At 45.1% G+C, this 20,796-nt stretch overlaps 1 protein-coding gene across 1 annotated transcript in view; it reads right to left on the reverse strand.

The window, feature by feature from the left end:
- Positions 1-8,677, reverse strand: part of LOC137570673 (cyclic GMP-AMP synthase-like) — a 91,067-nt gene extending 82,390 nt beyond the window's left edge. The window contains exon 1 of the mRNA XM_068279374.1: positions 8,045-8,677. Within this exon, the coding sequence (XP_068135475.1) occupies positions 8,045-8,671 (627 nt within the window). The 5' untranslated portion in view covers positions 8,672-8,677. The remainder of the gene's footprint in view (positions 1-8,044) is intronic.
- Between the last annotated feature and the right edge of the window lie 12,119 nt (positions 8,678-20,796).

Consider the following 20,796-nt stretch of genomic DNA (forward strand, 5'->3'; position numbering starts at 1 on the left):
AATTCTGGGCCCTCTCCTACACTGCGCCCTGAGGCTGGAGCCTCTCCAGCCTATGCCTCGGCCCGGCCCTGAATATATGTATGCTGCTTGGTAAGGCAGGGAGTACACCTTTCCACGCATTTTAAATTATATGCATAACTGTTAATGCTTTTTTGTTCATTTTTAGTGCTCCTTTACACTGCAAAACACAAGAGCACAATTTTGCAACACATTGGTTTAAAATCGTACCTATATTAGTTTAACCACTTGAGGACCACAGTGGTAAACCCCAGGTGTTTGTTTGTTTTTAATATTTGCTTTCTTTACAAATGGACATTTTTTTTTTTTTATTTAACTTATTCCCCTCCCACCCTCCAGCCAGCCAATCACGCGATCGGCTGTCATAGGCTTCAGCCTATTAGAGCCGATCACTCTTTTCCCCCAGGGGGACAGCCGTGTCACACGGATGTCCCCAGTACAGCGCTGCTGCTGATCGCAGCGCTATACTATGTGTTTAGACGGCGGTTTCGCCGTCTAACAGTCTCCCAGGCTCGGGGGGCGGAGCTCCCCTCTTCAGTCTCCAAGCTGCCTAGGGCTTGTTCAACCTACCCTTTCGGAGCACTTTGTAATTTTAAAAGCTCTTGCTAATGTTATCCTATGTGTGTGTTCTCACTGGAGCGATGTGATTTCGTAAAAATCCCCCATAGCATTGCATTAGCTTTAAAAAAAAAAAAATTGCGTGTGTGCGCGTGCGCGTGTAATCTGTTAGAAGGTGTACAAACTGTTAGAAAACATCATTCCACTAATTGCATGGCCTTAGCCATGCATTTGCCCTTTTACCAATCTGCTTTTTCAACAAGAGAGATTAGGATATGTAAATACATCTTTAGATCTGTTTTATATAAAAATGTACTCAAAAACACACCCCTTATTGTGCTCTATTCACAATGAGTTACCTCATGAGGTAATTTAGGTAGTGATAAATACCAACCAAAATATCTCCATTTTTAAATTCACAATTTATTTTCTCCCTAAATTACCTCTTGCGGTAAAAGTGTGGTAATTACCTCAAAATGTATCTCCAGTTTGAGATTCTCAATTGAATAGTTGGTGTTAATTACGGATTTTTTTATCACCTACAAATGGTAGGAGATAATTTTCACTTCTCTGCTTTTGGCCTTCAGGATGGAGCCTTTTGAGCTTTGTTCGCTCGAGTTTATGTCAATTTTACATAGAAGGCAGAGAAGATGAGTGCGTCTAATCTCAAGGCGCGCTTTCAGACCTCATAGTCTTTTGGAGGATTTTATAGATGCCGAGGAGGAAATTCCTCTCTGCTCTAAAAGATAAGCAACAGCATAATAACCTTTAAAGAAAAACTTTTTTGTTACAGCTGATACAAATCCAACAAAAAATCTCCAGTGTGTACTTTCTGCTTTCATGGAAGCAGACATAGGGTTAACATCCTGTGTTTACACATTAGCTGCTCTGCTGAGGCAGCCAGCTGGCACAGCTGAGAGCTCAAATTACAGTTGTTACTAATCAAAGATGAGGGGGAATTAGACAGGCTAAATTATATACATACAGGGTGCATTTCTATATGTTTTCCTTCTATCCTGCGCAAGAGTTGAGGCCCCACTTTAAATGTGACAGGCTTTCCTGGGTCGTCTCTGTGTAATGGGTGGCAAGCATATGGACTGCCCTACAGTGGTCAAGAAAGCTTTTTTTCCCGTACATATTGCTGACTGTTTTATCACCTGTTTTACCGCACAAACATTTATCACACTTAGTAAATGTTTAGTGAAAAAAAAAAAAAGTGTAATTATCACTGGTGGTAATTTTTCACCTAAAAAAAAAAAAAAAACAGTTACCGCACATGGTTTTGTGAATAGAGCCCATTGCATCTCCGTTGGAGAACGTACACAATTTGCATGTAGTATGCAGCTAAAAAGCTGTACAATTTGCAAGTCTATGCGATTTTGTGTGCGGCCCATAGACTTCCAATGTACATGATTTCATGTATGTTTTCTGTTATGTGGCAAACCGCCTGCTATTCAAATAAGTGTACTCCTTGCCTAATGGACCAATCAAGGAGCTACTGACTGAGAAACTGCAGCAGCTTGATATTTGTTTGCGCTGGGCACACAGCTTCCAGTTTAGCTGAAGATACACGATCCTCTCTCCTCCTTTCCCATTACTAACTTATAATCCACAGCAGATATGTGCTGTAACCTAAAGCAATTAGAATAGAGGGAATGCACGGATCATCCCCCAGAAATCAATACATAGTAAACACAGGCCATAACACGTCAGCAATCATCTGACCTTTTCCCGCAGGGGCTCCTCAGCCTGCTGTCCAGCAAGTTTCCACAGGGCAGAAAACAACTTGCAGCAGCAATTCCCTACTCTGTGATCTGCATTCTCCCTGCCAGGGCTACTATTTCCGCAATGCGGGGCTGCAGGTGGCCAGACAGGAGGGAGAGGTAGGATTTCCCCCATACAGAGGACAATGACAATGCCGCCATGTTCTGCTCTGCACACACTTTCTGCCTTTCTGGCCCAAAGTTTCTGCCAAGGCTAATCGGCTTCCCTCATCTAGGTCACCTAGTACATGTGATCAATGAATAATGACTCCAACCGCACTCAACCATTTCATGGATAATTCCAGAATTAATTGTTGCATTCTCAGAAGCAATTACATAACCGTAAAAAAAAAAAAAAAAAAACAGCACAATGTTTCTGGCTACATGCCCTTTACCAAGTGCTTGGTCCTCTGCTCAGAGTAATTTTCAATTGATTGGATGTGTGTGGGGGTATGAGGCATCCTTTTCCAACCCATGCCTGGCTATCCTGCTGATCCTCTGTCTCTAATACTTTAAGCCATATATCTTGAACAAGCATGCAGCAGATCACATGTTTTTCTAAAATCTGACATAATTAGCTGCAAGCTTGTTTCTGGTGTGATCCAGATACTGATGCAGCTGAAGAGATCAGCAAGGCTGTCAGGCAGTGACTACAGTGTGACCCTCACTGATAAGAAATTCCCCTTTTTATCTCTTTCTTGTTCTCAAAAGCCATTTTCTGCTTAAAAAAAAAAAAAGTGTTTTATAGTTGAAATTTCTTATCAGTGAGGGTCACACTGTAGTCACTTCCTGTCTGAGTCAGGACTGAGTCAGCCACTTACATACCTGATATTTTACTATTTCAGGCAGAGAAAGAAAAAAGGAACACAGTATAGTTATTTGTGTGCTAGGTACTGTACATACCCATGCCTACCTCATCATGTCACATGTCAGTTCAGGTATCCTTTAAAAGGAAATAAATATGACAGCCTCCATATACTTCTCACTTCAGGCTCCCTGTATTTGTGAATTACAGCTACTATGGTTGAGGTGACCCACTGGGAAACCATGCAGCTTCAGCTAGACAGGCCGCAGTGTGCACAGCACAAACATGATAAAGGGCTGGTGCACACCAAGCGTTTTTGGTAGCGTTTTCAAAACCGCTGACGCCTGTGAAAACTCTTGGCTAATGTATCTCTATGGGATGGTGCACACCAGCGGTTTAAGGTTTTTAGCAAACCGCAAATGTGGCTCCTGCAGCATTTTTGCGGTTTGCAGATACGTTTCTGCCTCAAAGTATAGGAAAAGCTCAAACCACTATGAAGAACGGTTTTCCAGGAGTTTTTGTTACAGTAGCTGTTCAGTAACTGCTTTACTGTAACAATATATGAAATCTGCAAAACAAAAGCGCTCCAAAAAACACTAGGCATTTTGAAGATCTGCTAGAGGTTTTTGGTGTGCACTGGCCCATAGAGAGCATCAGCAGTTTTCCCAGTGGGTCACCTCAACCATCCTAACTCCCCAATCAACATGCAGCAGCTGCAGGGTCCAATTCTAAGCTGCATATATTTGCATCAACTTGAAACCTTTAGCAACTCATTAAAAAACAAAAACAAAAAAAAACAAAACTGTGAGGCCAGGTTCACAGTGGTCAGTTGCGTTGCAGAATAATTCTGTAGGTCAACTCACTTCCCATACAATTCTATGGGGCTGTTCACAGTAACAGAACATGTTATTCAAACTCGCTGAATGCAGGCTATGTAGTAAAATCTATGGCCAGTCTCCATTGCAGTTCACAGTCATTATAATGTGCAAGTTATGCAGCTGACCACTGTGAACCTAGCCTCAATCAGTAGTAAATCATCTACAAGTCCCTGATTTTCAATTTTTGGTTCTATTGGTATATCTAACTAAAGGTGGACACACACCATACATTTTTTATATTATGAATTTATGAATTACAATACATTTTCTGATTTTTAAATTTGACTAATGTAAAACACACACATACATTCACTTTTCCTCCTTGCTAAATTATGAATTATAAAAACACGCACACACACTGACAATCTACTTTAGTTCACCATTAATTTTCCTAAAAATTGATCAGGAAAAAAAAAACCAGCGCTAGTATGATTGAGGTGACCCAGTGAGAAATCCCATACTGAAGTCTCACTGACATGATTGGGTGGACGGCACCCTCCTGAACATCAAGGGTTCAGATCAGTTGTAGTGATGATATGGCCTCACTATACATTGGCTGTGAACTTTCTTGCTGGGTCACCTCAGCCATACTAGCTCCAAAAAATCTGCCACTCTTGATCAGCTTTAACAAATAATTAAAAAATAAAGGGGGGACATTTGATTAAAAAAAAAGAAAAAAAAAAGCTTTAGATTTTTCTGTTTAACGTATCTTTTTGCTGAATTGCAGTAAAAATGGATAATTTTCTTGCATCGTCTGTGGCCAGTCATTCCTCGGGGCTGGTTCAGACAGGCCTCTGAACCAGCTGCCCGGCCGCATCTCACTTCAAATGCTTTTCTGCAAACTAATGCTGCATACACACTTGAGATAAAAGTCTTTGGAAAAGGCAAGATCACAGACCAATTTTACCCCATTCCATGTAGTATGAGAGCCATACTCTACACAGTCTATTCTATGGAGCTGCACTCCCCATCAGATAAAATCTTTGCAAGATGCTGCACACAAAGATGCCCGTACACATTCAAAAGATCATTATCTGCAAAAGATCTCTTTCTGCAATAGATCCATTCCTGCAAAATGCATTCATAGTCTATGAGATCTGCAGATCCTCATACACACCTTGTTTAACAGATTTCATCTGCATATCTGGCAATCATCTGCAGATCTGAAAATCCATCCTGGTGGATCTGATCTGCAGATGATTGCCTGTTAACCTCCTTGCCGGTTATCCCGAGCTCAGCTCGGGGTAACCTGCGCAGGAGGATTTCTCAGGCCCCGCTTGGCCGATTTGCATAATTTTTTTTTCCTACACGCAGCTAGCACTTTGCTAGCTGCGTGTAGTACGCGATCGCCGCCGCTCGCCGCCAATTCGCCGCTACCCGCCGCGCCGAGCCGCCCCCCCCCGCCCCAGACCCCTGCGCAGCCTGGCCAATCAGTGCCAGGCAGCGCTAAGGGGCGGATCGGGGTTCCCTCTGACGTCACGACGTCTATGACGTCGGTGACGTCATCCCGCCCGGTCGCCATGGCGACCGGGGAAGCCCTGCAGGAAATCCCGTTCTCAACGGGATTCCCTGCATACTCTGATCGCCGAAGGCGATCGGAGTGGGTGGGGGGATGCCGCCGCTTAGCGGCTATCATGTAGCAAGCCCTGGGCTCGCTACGTGATTTAAAAAAAAAAAAAGATTAAAAAAAAGTGCGGCGCTGCCTCCTTGCCGGATTTTTTATAACGGCAAGGAGGTTAAACAAGGTGTGTATGATGATCTGCAGATCTCATAGACTATGAATGCATTTTGCAGGAATGGATCTATTGCAGGAAGAGATCTTTTGCAGATAATGATCTTTTGAATGTGTACGGGCATCTTTGTGTGCAGCATCTTGCAAAGACTTTATCTGATGGGGAGTTCAGCTCCATATAATAGACTGTGTAGAGTATGGCTCTCATACTACATGGAATGGGGTATAATTGGTCTGTGATCTTGCCTTTTCCAAAGACTTTTATCTCAAGTGTGTATGCAGCATAACAGAAAAGCATTTAGGAACTTCTGGGGGCGTTTCACTTTATTTGATTTTTGAACCATGTTTCGACCCTCGCAGGGGGACATGGAAGAACCCTGGTTACCCAACCCTGAACGCTACATGTAGGGCTCTATTCATAAAAGGTTACCGCAAGTTTTCCGCTCAAAACAGCGGATTTTCACGTCCATTTAGCAAAGTGGGCATTCATAAAAGCTGTTCCCGCATGAAAATCTACAATCCCCCAGCAGAGCGAGAAATTTCCGCCTTCTCCAGTGTTTTTCTAGATTTATCTAGAAAAAAGTAACAAAATGGCCATTCATAAAGATTAGAGGAAGCGGTATGTGGACGGGAAATACCACTTCCTCTGATTTTGCGGATTACATACAAGTGAATGGGACAGACCTCCCAGAGAGAGCAGTGCACGGAGGGACTCTGCCGGCTGAAGTGTTTCCGCATGCCTTCCGACAGCTTACCACCAGCTTTCAGCGGGAGATCTCCGCAGTTGCATCGCAGCTGGCAATATTTTTATGAATTACCACCCAGAAGTCTAAAATACCGCTGCGGTATTTTCCCTCCAGGAGTTTTTTCGCCACAAATTTTTTATGAATAGAGCCCATAGTGCCCAAGAAAAACAAGCTAATGAGGAACGTCACAACTGTGTGAACCATGGTAAATGATCATGCCAGTGGCTGTACATTAATGCTGCATACACACTTGAGATAAAAGTCTCTGGAAAAGGCAAGTTCACAGACCAATTTTACCCCCTTCCATGTAGTATGAGAGCCATACTCTACACAGTCTATTCTATGGAGCTGCACTCCCCATCAGATAAAATCTTTGCAAGATGCTGCACACAAAGTTGCCCGTACACATTCAAAAGATCATTATCTGCAAAAGATCTCTTCCTGCAATAGATCCATTCCTTCAAAATGCATTCATAGTCTATGAGATCTGCAGATCATCATACACACCTTGTTTAGCAGGCAATCATCTGCAGATCAGATCCACCAGGATGGATTTTCAGATCTGCAGATGATTGCCAGATATGCAGATGAAGTCTGTTAAACAAGGTGTGTATGAGGATCTGCAGATCTCATAGACTATGAATGCATTTTGCAGAAATGGATCTATTGCAGGAAGAGATCTTTTGCAGATAATGATCTTTTGAATGTGTAAAGGCATCTTTGTGTGCAGCATCTTGCAAAGATTTTATCTGATGGGGAGTGCAGCTCCATAGAATAGACTGTGTAGAGTATGGCTCTCATACTACATGGAATGGGGTAAAATTGGTCTGTGATCTTGCCTTTTCCAGAGACTTTTATCTCAAGTGTGTATGCAGCATTAGGCCTCCTTTCCACGAACTGTTGAAAGGCAGTGAAATTCCTCTCAAACTCTCTCAACTGCTTACTGCTGCCTGGTAACTGCTTGCTGAGCACACAGCTCAACAGTTCGTGGAAAGGAGGCCTTACTTGAATGGACAGCGTTTATACAATGAGTGTAGTGGCTGTTTACCACTCAAAACAGCTGACTTTCCCGACCATTTAGCAAAATGTGCATTCATAAAAGCTGTTTCCGCATGAAAAGTTACAATTCCCCAGCAGAGCGATAAATTTCCGCCTTGTGCAGTGATTTTCTAGATTTATCTAGAAAAAGTAACAAAATGTCCATTCATAAAGATTAGAGGAAGCGCTATGTGGACGGGAAATACCGCTTCCTCGAATGTATCGAGAAGCGCGCGGAATACATACAAGTGAATGGGTCAGACCTCCCAAGCAGCAGCAGAGAGAGCAGCGCACGGAGGGACTCTGCCAGCTTCTGTGTTTCCGCAAGCCTACCGACAGCCTTCAGCGGGAAATCTCCGCACTGCTATCGCAGCTGGAAACATTTTTATGAATGACCACCCAGAAGTCTAAAATACCGATGCCGTATTTTCCCTCCACAAATTTTTTCTCCCCAAATGTTTTATGAATAGAGGCCAATGGAAATGTTCTTGTGAATGGGCCCTTACCTTCACACCTTCATAATAGCTCCCGGATGACATTTTGTCCATGCCTTGGAACAGCTTATCTTGCCTGGACACCTCGGAAATGATCAGTTTTACGATGTCGTTGACTTTCCCAGCAGCACAGGAGATATCTCCCATTTTCAACTTCAAGCTCTCCACCACGGCCCTCAGGTAGCTTCCTTTACCTGTAATAGACCTGCAGAGTACTGCTCTGTCATTGCTGCTGGCTGTAAGCCTACGAGCGCCGTCTGTTTCATTCTTTGCTTTTCCAGCAGGTGTTTTTGGTCGGACTAAACTACATTCCTCTGTATTCCGATTGACTTTCTTCTGCTGTGCCACTTGCACTGGCTCCTTTAATTTTTTCTTGACAGTGGATTGTCCTGCTGCATTTCCAGTTTCCGCTGCCTTTCCCCTCTGTCCCGAGGACACGCGATCCTTCTCTGGCTTCAGGCTCACCAGTGGTTTCTCTGGAGCCTTCTTACCAGTGGTTTGTTTTCCAGCACTTCCAATCACCCCTGGTTTCTCCTCTCCTTCACTGGGCTTGTTAGTACCCCTGCCTCTACCCTTAGGCTGCTGTGGGCAGTTAGTGGCAGCAGCCTTTCTGCCTCTCCCACGGCCGTTGTCTCCCATTACTAGCTGCTCATTAGCACGCACTGAACTCCAGTTACAGAAACTTGTTGCAGTGGCAATAGGTGTGCCCTCTGGGCTTGAAAATGAAACCGAAACTATATCACTCGCTGCAATGCTGCTGTTGGAAGCACCGAGATTTATCACTTATGTGTGATTAACTTGATTGACAATTCCTTGATGGAAGTACAGTATTATTAAAAAAACAGTGGTGGCTAGGAGAACAATCATAAAAATGACAGAAGTGTATAACAAAATATACAGAAAATTGTTTAGCGCAAACATGGTTGTGTCTATATTTTGCTTATGTTTTGTTGAATGTGCTGAATGAGGGAGCAGTTTTGCCAACTCATCCCTTTAATTACTGACACATGAATTATACAGGTCTTGTGGTTAGTTAAATTCAATTTTGCCACGGATTATGTGAAAGTAGCCCCAGCACATGTGTAATTTAGATGTGCAACTATTTAAAGGACAACTGTAACAAGAAGGATATGGAGGCTGCCATATTTATTTCCTTTTAAGCAAACCAGTTACCTGGCTATCCTGCTGATCCTCTGCCTCTGGTACTTTAGCCACATACCCTGAACAAGCATATGCAGATCAGGTGTTTCTGACTATAGGCTCTATTCTCAATCACATATGCGGTAAGAGATTTTTTACTGCTATATTACCGCCAGTGATAATTTCCGCATTTTTTACCACATTCACTAAAAATGTTCCGCATGTTTCCCGCATGTGTGAACGATGTGTAAAAAAAAATTTGGGAAACATGCGTAATTACATAGTAAACATGCGGAAACCATGCGGAAAAAAAAAGTTGCATAAAAAACTTGTCCCAAAAAAAACAATTAAAGGATACCACAACTTAAATGTGACATAATGAGATAGACATGTGTATGTACAGTGCCTAGCACACAGATAAGTATGCCGTGTTCCTTTTTTTCTTTCTCTGCCTGAAAGAGTTAAATATCAGGTATGTAAGTGGCTGACTCAGTCCTGACTCAGACAGGAAGTGACTACAGTGTGACCCTCGCTGATAAGAAATTCCAACTATAAAACACTTTCCTAGCAGAAAATGGCTTCTGAGAGCAAGAAAGAGGTAAAAAAGGGGAATTTCTTATCAGTGAGGGTCACACTGTAGTCACTTCCTGTCTGAGTCAGGACTGAGTCAGCCACTTACATACCTGATATTTAACTCTTTCAGGCAGAGAAAGAAAAAAAAGGAACACAGCATAGTTATCTGTGTGCTAGGCACTGTACATACACATGTCTATCTCATTATGTCACATTTCAGTTGTGGTATCCTTTAAAGTCCAGCAAACAGAGCACTCAAGGCTCCAGACTCCATTTAAGTAAATGGGAAGCGAAATATATCACCAAGTACTAGTAGGAAGTAGGTGATAAAAATTCGGTAGTTAAGTCAGAAATAAGGCGCCTTTTTTTTTTGTAAATTTTGATTTTTTGAGGAAACTACCGACTTTTGCGGACTATTACCGCATTTTTTACGCATGCGAGTAACTAATGCGTACAATTTTACGCATGCGGTAAATGTTCGTGCGTAAACAGTTGTGAATGTCAAGATGGGTTTTTTTCAGTCAGGAATTTACTGCAAGTGCATTTCTGCATGCGGTAAATCATTGAGAATAGAGCCCATTATTGTCAGATCTGGCAAGATTAGCCGCATGCTTGTTTCTGGTGGAAGAGCTGGTGCACACCAGAGCGGTTCTGAAGCGTTTTTTTAAAACACTTGCGGGGGGAAAACTGCTTGGCTAATGAAAGTGAATGGCATGGTGCACACCAGAGCGGTTCGTTTTTTCCACAAACGCAAGCATTTTTTAGATTTCTGAGGCATTTCTGCCTCAATGTTAAAGTATAGGAAAGTATAGGAAAGTGGAAAACAGCTTTGAAAAACGCTAGATCAGAGCGGTTTTCCAGGTGTTTTTGTAACAGTAGCTGTTCAGTAACAGCTTTACTGTAACAATATTTGCTACACAAACCCGCTCCAAAAAACGCTAGGCATGTTTAGAGAAACTCACTAAACATGCCTAGAATCGCTCTGAAATCTGCTTCAAAAACCTCTAGCGTTTTGCGGATCTGCTAGAGGTTTTGGTGTGCACTGGGCCTTATTCAGACACTACTGCAGCCACATAGACGAGCAGGGCTGCCAGGCAACTAGTAGTGTTTAAAAGGAACTAAATATGGCAGCCTCCATATTCCTCTCACTACAGTTGCCTTGAGGCTACTTTCCCACCAAGACGTTGCGTTTTAGGGGACGTTATGGTCGCATAACGTGCCCCTAACGTAATGCATTATGCATAACGTAATGTTGAAGTTGGACGTCAGATTGAGCTGCGATATGCAGCTCTCAAAGCAGCCACTCCAGGTTAGTGATAGGAAGTCCGGATCTTTTTAAGGATTCGGATCATTTAAATCGGATCACTTAAAAGATCTGGATCTTTGAATCGAATCATTTGAATCATTTTACTAGGGAAGCAGACTGGGGGTGAAATGACTAGCAGGACAGGACTTTCCCTGCACTGTACATTCTGTATGTTCCTGTTTCTTCCAGACAGACATCCACTGTGAACCGAATCTTTCATTGTGATGATTCGACTCACAAAAAAGATCCGGATCAAATGAACGATTCGTTCATGATCCGGACAACACTACAGTCCTACCATGAGTCACCACAGTGCAGTGAATATTAATTAGCCATGTGGCTCGCTGCGGAGGAGGAGGAGGGGAGACCTCCTCCTCCAACATTACTGAGCATGTGCAAACAGTCTAACGTGGCTTAGCTGAGTATAACGTACAGCATGCAGCACTTTGTTTAAAAGGAACCTTAACTGAGAGGAGTACATTTGAAATCGGCGCCGGTAGACTTGGGCACAGGATACAGCGGTATATAGCTGACCCTGCTTTTGCACAAGTCCGGGCCGATTTAACTATTCCCCCTCCAGGCCGCCATGGATAGTGGGGGAATGAAATAATTCGGCTTCCAGCGATTGCTGGAGGCCGAATTATTATGTTTTTAAGCAACCTCGGCACTGTCTTCTGACGGAGCCGACGTTACTCACCGAGCGCTTCAATAGGAGTGATTCCTATTGAAGTCTATGGAGGCGCCGGCTGCGCCCAAATCTAGCAGCGCTGAAAAGCACTGCTCCGACTGAGAGGGATATGGATGTTTCCTTTTAAACAATACCAGTTGCCTGGCAGTCCTGCTGAGCGCTTTGGCTGTAGTGGTGGTTGAATCACACACCTGAAACAAGCATGCAGCTAATCCAGTCTGACTTAAGTCAGAGCACCTGATCTGCATGCTTGTTCAGGGGCTGTGGCTAAAAGTATTAGAGACACAGGATCAGCAGGAGAGTCAGGCAACTGGTATTATTTTAAGAGGAAAAATCCATTTCCTTCTCAGTTTAGGTTCCCTTTAAACGTGCTGCGTTACTATGTAACGCAATGTGGGCACTGTGAACAGCCCATTGATTTATCCTTGCTGTGAGTTAGGCTGCGTTACTAGCTGCTGTAACGTGGGACTTTAATGTCCCACTGTGAAACCAGCCTTAAAGGACACATTCAAGCACTCTAAAAATAAAATAAAAACATTTACCTGAGGCTTTCTCCAGCCCCTACCAGCTATCCTGTGCCCTCGCCGCAGCTTTGCTCACCGCCGGTGGCCCTGGGTCCCCTTCAGGGCAAGATGCCCACTGCGCCTGCACGAGTGGCTCTCAGAGTCGCAGTGTCCTCATCAGTACTGTACTGTGCAGGCGCAGTACAGACCTGATGATGTCAGCGCGACCACGTAAATCGCATGCTGGAACGCAGGAGAAGCCGACCTGGATGCTGACCTGACGAGGTCGGCATCTGCACCGGAGGGGACCAGGAGCCACTGGAGCTGCGTCGAGGGCACAGGATGGATGCAGGGAGCTGGAGGAAGCCCGGGGTAAGTGGATTTTTTATAAGGTGCTTGGACCTTCTCTTTAAGGGCTCATTCCCACTAGGGGCATTTTCAGGCTTTTTTCAAGCGCAGGTGATTTTTAAAATCACCCACAAAATGCTTGTTTAATGAATCTCTATGAGAAGGTTCATATCAGTGCAGTTCCTGCGCGGCAAAGCGGTGCCTTTACCATTTTGGGGGCATTTTTGCTATAATGGAAGGTATAGGAAGAGCGCTAAACGCTCACAAAACCGCTTTAAGCAGCGATTGTGTTTGCATTTTTTAGAATAAATACATTGTATATATTCTTTTCCAGGTCAAAGAATTCACTTCCTGACTTGCGTCAGGGAGTGAATTACAAAACCACTCTGGAAAAGTGCTTAGAAGAGTGCTTTTACAAGAAACGCAGCGCGCAGTGGAGCGCCGGGAGGGCTCCACTGCGTATGCAATTTTAGGTGTGAATGAGGCCTAAGGAGATGATTTGCTAACTCTATGAGGGAGTATGTATGGCAGTGGCTAGTTGAAGGTGGCTCAGTGCCTGTGAGAATGTAATTATCATACTGACAACTACCACAATCCATGCATATCACTGTGGAGATATGACAGCCTGCAGAAGCACGCTCCACCCAGAAAGAAAGTTCAATTCCTCAACTCTTGTTCAAATCCTGTAATTTGACAATTCTAGGTAAATATGATAAGCATGCCTTCACCTCCAACAACTCTTATACAGTACTAAAAGGCATGCTTTTTAACAGGAAGTGTGTGTGTTGTGGGTAGTGATGTTGCAAACCTCCGATTTTCGCGAACTGCAATAGACTTCAATGGGGAGGCGAACTTCAAAATTTAGAAAAATTTCTACCGGCTGGAAAAATGATAGAAAACATGTTTGAAGGAATCGAATACCTGGAGAAAGACATGATTGAGTGAAATACACATCAAAAGTCCCAGGCAAACATCTAGATTTCACATAAACCCCTATTAAGGTCACAGATCTCATGCAATGTTCAATTACAGGCCTACACTGCTTTACAATATCAGGCAGTGTATTCCTCCCTCCTCCCTCACTCCCGGGTCTCATCTTCCAGGGAATTGTAGAATTTCAAAAGCCAGCTTATATACCTTGGCCGGGAATTGAACCTGGCCAATGTGAGTTGGCTTTTGACATACTACACATCCTTAAGCAAGCTCATTTTTCTCTTGGGTATATCACAATGGTACATGCTAGGCTGGCTTCAGCATGTAGTGTTGGTAGTGGTATAGTGGTTAAGAGAGCTGACTACCAACCACTCAGACCTGGGTTCAATTCCCGGCCAGGACCTGGGTTCAATTCCCGGCCAAGGTATGCAAGCTGGCTTTTAAATGCCTACAAATCTTTAAGCAAGCTCATTTTTCTCTATGATATATCATAATGGTACCTGCTAGGCTGCCTTCAGCATGTAGTCTTGGTGGTGGTATAGTGGTTAAGAGAGCTGACTACCAAGCACTCAGACCTGGTTTCAATTCCCGGCCAAGACCTGGGTTCCGACCTGGGTTCAATTCCCGGCCAAGACCTGGGTTCAATTCCCGGCCAAGGTATGCAAGCTGGCTTTTAAAAGCCTACAAATCTTTAAGCAAGCTCATTTTTCTCTAGGATATATCATAATGGTACATGCTAGGCTGCCTTCAGCATGTAGTCTTGGTGGCGGTATAACGGTTAAGAGAGCTGACTACCAAGCACTCAGACCTGGGTTCAATCCCCGGCCAAGACCTGGGTTTAATTCCCGGCCAAGGTATGTAAGATGGCTTTTAAAAGCCTACAAATCTTTAAGCAAGCTCATTTTTCTCTAGGATATATCATAATGGTACATGCTAGGCTGCCTTCAGCATGTAGTCTTGGTGGTGGTATAGTGGTTAAGAGAGCTGACTACCAAGCACTCAGACCTGGATTAAATTCCCGTCCAAGACCTGGGTTCAGACCTGGGTTCAATTCCCGGCCAAGACCTGGGTTCAATTCCTGGCCAAGGTATGTAAGCTGGCTTTTAAAAGCCTACAAATCTTTAAGCAAGCTCATTTTTCTCTAGGATATATCATAATGGTACATGCTAGGCTGCCTTCAGCATGCAGTCTTGGTGGTGGTATAGCGGTTAAGAGAGCTGACTACCAAGCACTCAGACCTGGGTTCAATTCCCGGCCAAGGTATGTAAGCTGGCTTTTAAAAGTCTACAAATCTTTTAGCAAGCTCATTTTTCTCTAGGATATATCATAATGGTACATGCTAGGCTGCCTTCAGCATGTAGTCTTGGTGGTGGTATAGCGGTTAAGAGAGCTGACTACCAAGCACTCAGACCTGGGTTCAATTCCCGGCCAAGGTATGTAAGCTGGCTTTTATAAGCCTACAAATCTTTAAGCAAGCTCATTTTTCTCTAGGATATATCATAATGGTACATGCTAGGCTGCGTTCAGCATGTAGTCTTGGTGGTGGTATAGCGGTTAAGAGAGCTGACTACCAAGCACTCAGACCTGGGTTCGATTCCCGGCCAAGGTATGTAAGCTGGCTTTTAAAAGCCTACAAATCTTTAAGCAAGATTATTTTTCTCTAGGATATATCATAATGGTACATGCTAGGCTGCCTTCAGCATGTAGTCTTGGTGGTGGTATAGCGGTTAAGAGAGCTGACTACCAAGCACTCAGACCTGGGTTCAATCCCCGGCCAAGACCTGGGTTTAATTCCCGGCCAAGGTATGTAAGATGGCTTTTAAAAGCCTACAAATCTTTAAGCAAGCTCATTTTTCCCTAGGATATATCATAATGGTACATGCTAGGCTGCCTTCAGCATGTAGTCTTGGTGGTGGTATAATGGTTAAGAGAGCTGACTACCAAGCGTTCAGACCTGGGTTAAATTCCTGGCCAAGGTATGTAAGCTGGCTTTTAAAAGCCTACAAATCTTTAAGAAAGCTCATTTTTCTCTAAGATATATCATAATGGTACATACTAGGCTGCCTTCAGCATGTAGTCTTGGTGGTGGTATAGTGGTTAAGAGAGCTGACTACCAAGCACTCAGACCTGGATTAAATTCCCGTCCAAGACCTGGGTTCAGACCTGGGTTCAATTCCCGGCCAAGACCTGGGTTCAATTCCTGGCCAAGGTATGTAAGCTGGCTTTTAAAAGCCTACAAATCTTTAAGCAAGCTCATTTTTCTCTAGGATATATCATAATGGTACATGCTAGGCTGCCTTCAGCATGTAGTCTTGGTGGTGGTATAGCGGTTAAGAGAGCTGACTACCAAGCACTCAGACCTGGGTTCAATTCCTGGCCAAGGTATGTAAGCTGGCTTTTAAAAGCCTACAAATCTTTAAGCAAGCTCATTTTTCTCTAGGATATATCATAATGGTACATGCTAGGCTGCCTTCAGCATGTAGTCTTGGTAGTGGTATAGCGGTTAAGAGAGCTGACTACCAAGCACTCAGACCTGGGTTCAATCCCCGGCTAAGACCTGGGTTCAATTCCTGGCCAAGGTATGTAAGCTGGCTTTTAAAAGCCTACAAATCTTTAAGCAAGCTCATTTTTCTCTAGGATATATCATAATGGTACATGCTAGGCTGCCTTCAGCATGCAGTCTTTGTGGTGGTATAGTGGTTAAGAGAGCTGACTACCAAGCACTCAGACCTGGGTTCAATTCCCGGCCAAGGTATGTAAGCTGGCTTTTAAAAGTCTACAAATCTTTTAGCAAGCTCATTTTTCTCTAGGATATATCATAATGGTACATGCTAGGCTGCCTTCAGCATGTAGTCTTGGTGGTGGTATAGCGGTTAAGAGACATTACTACCAAGCACTCAGACCTGGATTAAATTCCCGGCCAAGACCTGGGTTCCGACCTGGGTGCAATTCCTGGCCAAGACCTGGGTTCAATTCCCGGCCAAGGTATGTAAGCTGGCTTTTATAAGCCTACAAATCCTTAAGCAAGCTCATTTTTCTCTAGGATATATCATAATGGTACATGCTAGGCTGCCTTCAGCATGTAGTCTTGGTGGTGGTATAGCGGTTGAGAGAGCTGACTACCAAGCACTCAGACCTGGGTTCGATTCCCGGCCAAGGTATGTAAGCTGGCTTTTAAAAGCCTACAAATCTTTTAGCAAGATCATTTTTCTCTAGGATATATCATAATGGTACATGCTAGGCTGCCTTCATCATGTAGTCTTGGTGGTGGTATAACGGTTAAGAGAGCTGACTACCAAGCACTCAGACCTGGGTTCAATTCCCGGCCAAGGAATGTAAGCTGGCTTTTAAAAGCCTACAAATCTTTAAGCAAGCTCATTTTTCTCTAGGATATATCATAATGGTACATGCTAGGCTGCCTTCAGCATGTAGTCTTGGTGGTGGTATAGCGGTTAAGAGAGCTGACTACCAAGCACTCAGACCTGGGTTCACTCCCTGGCCAAGACCTGGGTTCAATTCCCGGCCAAGGTAAGTAAGCTGGCTTTTGAAATTGTACAATTCCCTGGAAGATGAGACCCTCCTCCCTCTGGAGGAGGGGAGTGAGGGAAAAGGGAGAAGCCTAACTAAAGTCTCCCTAATTAGTGTAGGCAGACGAGTAAAACGGCACAAGGACCTTGCCTTTTATAAGGGGGTGGGGCTCCAGGAGTGAGTGCAGTCTGATTGGTGACAATATGCCTGCTGACTGTGATGTAGAGGGTCAAAGTTCTGCTCAATAGAGCATTATGGGGCGAATCGAACTTCCGCAAAAGTTCTCCTGCTTTTGGCGAACGCGAACCACCGAAGTTCGCCTGGAACCGTTTGCTGGCGAACCGTTCACTACATCTCTAGTTGTGGGAGGGTGCTTGTCAGTGTCACACAAGCTTGTGTGCGGGCGCTTGTCTATCTGTGCGTCGTGGGAGGGTGCTTATCAGTGTTGCTCAAGCACGTGTGCCTGCCTTGTGTGTGCATGGGTGCATGCAGGTGTGGTGCATGCAGGTGTCTGTGTTGCAGAAGGGCGTTTCTCTGTCTGTGTTTTGGGAGGGTGTTTTCTGTCTATGATGACGCACACGTGTGACACATATGCGCTTGTCTGTGTGTAACACACGAGGGAGCTTATGTTTGCCTCACATGAGGGCACTTGGTGTGTGTGTGTGTGTGTGTGAAGAGGGCACTGATATGCGTGTCGGCCTCGCTCAGATCTTACTCTGTGGATAGGCTGCCTGTACAGGAGAGCAGCTGACAGGCTTGTCAGCTGCCTATGTAAAAGGGGCCTTAGGCTGGAAACACATCACAGAACACTTTTCGGATCATTTTTGTTTTTAAAAAAACTGTTCCCACTGACCAATTGCAATTTTTTGTTTGTCCCTGTGTGTGTGATGCGCATGGGCACTTGTCTGTGTGACGTGCAGGCACTTGTCTGTGTGTGACACCCGAAGGCACAAGTCTGCATGAAGCGCCAAGGCACTTATGTTTGTGTCTCGTGAGGGCAAGTATGCATGTGGCACAAGGGTGCTTGTGTGTGTGTGTGTGTGTGTGTGTGTGTGTGTGTGTAATGCGAGGGCGCGGGATAGCTCTGCCTTGTTTTGCGCAAGGGTACACGTTTGTGTGTGTGTGTTGTGTGAAGGCAGGCACATTTGTGTGTGTTGTGCAAGGGCATGTGTAACATCCAGGATCCCTATTAGGCTGGAGACACACCGTAGAGCGCTATAAGTACCCCTGCCTCTACCCCTAGGCTGCTGTAGGCAGTCAGTGGCAGCAGCCTTTCTGCCTCTCCCACGGTCATTGTCTCCCATAACTTGCTGCTCATTAGCACGCACTGAACTCCAGTTACAGAAACTTGTTGCAGTGTAAATAGGTGTGCCCTCTAGGCAGGGAAATGAAACCATAACTATGTCACTCGCTGCAATGCTGTTGTGGGAAGCACCGAGATTTATCACTTATGTGTGATTCATTCTACTGACAATTCCTTGAAGGAAGTACAGTATTATTAAAAAACAGTGGTGGCTAGGAAAACAATCATAAAAATAACAGAAACGTATAGCAAAATATACAGCATATTGTTTAGCTCAAACAGGGTTGTGTTCATATTTTGCTTACATTTTGTATAAAGAGAACCTGAGGTAGTTCGTGGGACACAGAGGCATGTTCTCTACCTCATGACATTCCTCTGTGTCCCCAGATCGTCGCTCTCTGCCCTTCCCCTCCCCCCGCCTCACTATAGCCCCCCGAGATCAGGGGTAAACATAGGGGAGAGGGATTCCCTGTTTAAAACACCCGCCAGAGGCGTTCCTGCAGGGTTTCCAGAGCTGCCATTGGGTAGCTCTCTCTCCCCGGCCACGCCCCCTGCCTCCCTTCATGCTGAGAGTAAGAGACACAGTCTCTCATTCCAGCATCATGAACCAGAGGTCACGAAAGTGAAAGTGGGCCAGTGCGGCCCACAGGAGCGGCGTTTTTTTGCGGCTACCTGTGATCCGTTCAGCCCTTGGATCAGGTAACCTACATTTTTTTAGCCCACCTCGGGCTCTCTTTAATGTGCAAAATGAGGAAGCAGTATGGCCAACTCATCCCTTTAATTACTTACACATACATTTTCTAAGAAATATCTAGGTCTAGGGGCTAGTTAAATGAAGTAGACCCAGCATCTGTTTAATCTAGATGTGTCAGTATCAGAGCTGGGACAAGGTCTTCCAGCTGAGACACCAAAGTGCGCCCCTCCATCCCTCCCACCCCAGCCATTACACACTGATTGCTATTAGACTAAGAGGTGCCCCAGGGCCCCGCAACTTCCACAACACCTCAATCTCTAGTTGTCTGGCTTGCAGTCACTGCCATGTATCCATTTTCTTATTTCTCTCTGCTTCAAACACAATAGGGGAACGATAGTTGAGTGAGTTGTGCGCCCCCTCCTACACAGCGTCCTGAGGCTGGAGCCTCACTCTTTCACATGGACGTCTGAACTGCGCGTTTGCCAAGCAGTTCTGCTGCCCGCCATTGCAATTCCGATGCAATTTAAATGCAGCCAAATTTCAGCAGTTGTAACATGTCAAGCGTTGGTACGCGGTGGTGTTACTGGGTGGGGGAGGAATGCGACATGTTGAGTCTGAGCACGGCTGCAGCAGTGCTCAGATCTCTCTCCGTGGGGGAGCCCCTGCACAGCGCCGGCACCGGGTGCTAACAAGTGCCCGGCTGGTGCAGGAGAGCAGCTGATAAGCGGTGGCTTCACTGCTTGTCAGCTGTCTGTGTGAAAGTGCCTTAATGTCTACTCCCTATCTACAGCACCAGCCTTGCCCTGCATGCCTCATCAGTGCAAACTCCAGCTTTCAGTAGACTACAAGATACAAGAAGATAAATAAAAAAGGGTGGAAATTTAATGACGCACGAGGGTGCTTGTCTGTGTGTGTGTGGGAGGGCACCTGTCTGTGGCCTGCGAGGGCAATGGTCTGTAACATTCGTAGGTGTTTGTCTGGGTGATGCACGAATGTGTTTGTGTGTGACACCCGAGGGCACTAGTCTGTATGAAGTCCGAGGGCATTTGTCTGTATGATGCGCTTAGGTTTTGTCACATGAGGTCTCTCGTATGTGTTGCTCATGAGGGTGCTTGTATGTGTGTGACGCATGATGGCGCTTGTCTTTCTGTGTGTCGTGCGAGGGTGCTTGTCTCTGTGTGACGCCCAAGGGCACGTGTGTGATTTGCATGAAGGTGCCTGTCTGTGTTACGCGCAGGGGTGTGTGTATCACTCGACAGCACTTGTGTGTGCTGCCAGAGCCGTAACAAGGTCCCCCAGCACCCAAGGCTGAGACACCAAAGTGCGCCCCTCCATCCCTTCTACTCCATCCGTCACACACTGATTGCTATTAGACTAAGAGGCGCCCCAGGGCCCCCAACACCTTAATCTCTAGTTATCTGGCTTGCAGTCACTGCCATGTATCCCCTTTTCTTATTTCTCTCTGCTTCAAACACAATAGGGTGATGGTACCTGAGTGAGTTGTGCGACTCCTCCTACACTACGCCGTGAGACTGGAGCATCTCTTGCCTCTGCCTGGCCCTGTGTGCTGCACAAGGTTGTGTGTGTGTGTCTTGCGCAAGGGCGCTGCTGTATGTGTGTGGCATGAGGGTGCGTGTGCGGGTGTTTCACGCAAGGTTGATGGTCTGTGTGGGGGTCTCACAAGGGCATGTGTACTGTAGAGTGCTTTTCGGGTCATTTTAATTTTTTTAAAAAGGCTCCCATTGACT

This window comes from Hyperolius riggenbachi, chromosome 4, assembly GCF_040937935.1.
Source record: "Hyperolius riggenbachi isolate aHypRig1 chromosome 4, aHypRig1.pri, whole genome shotgun sequence".
Taxonomy (NCBI): domain Eukaryota; kingdom Metazoa; phylum Chordata; class Amphibia; order Anura; family Hyperoliidae; genus Hyperolius; species Hyperolius riggenbachi.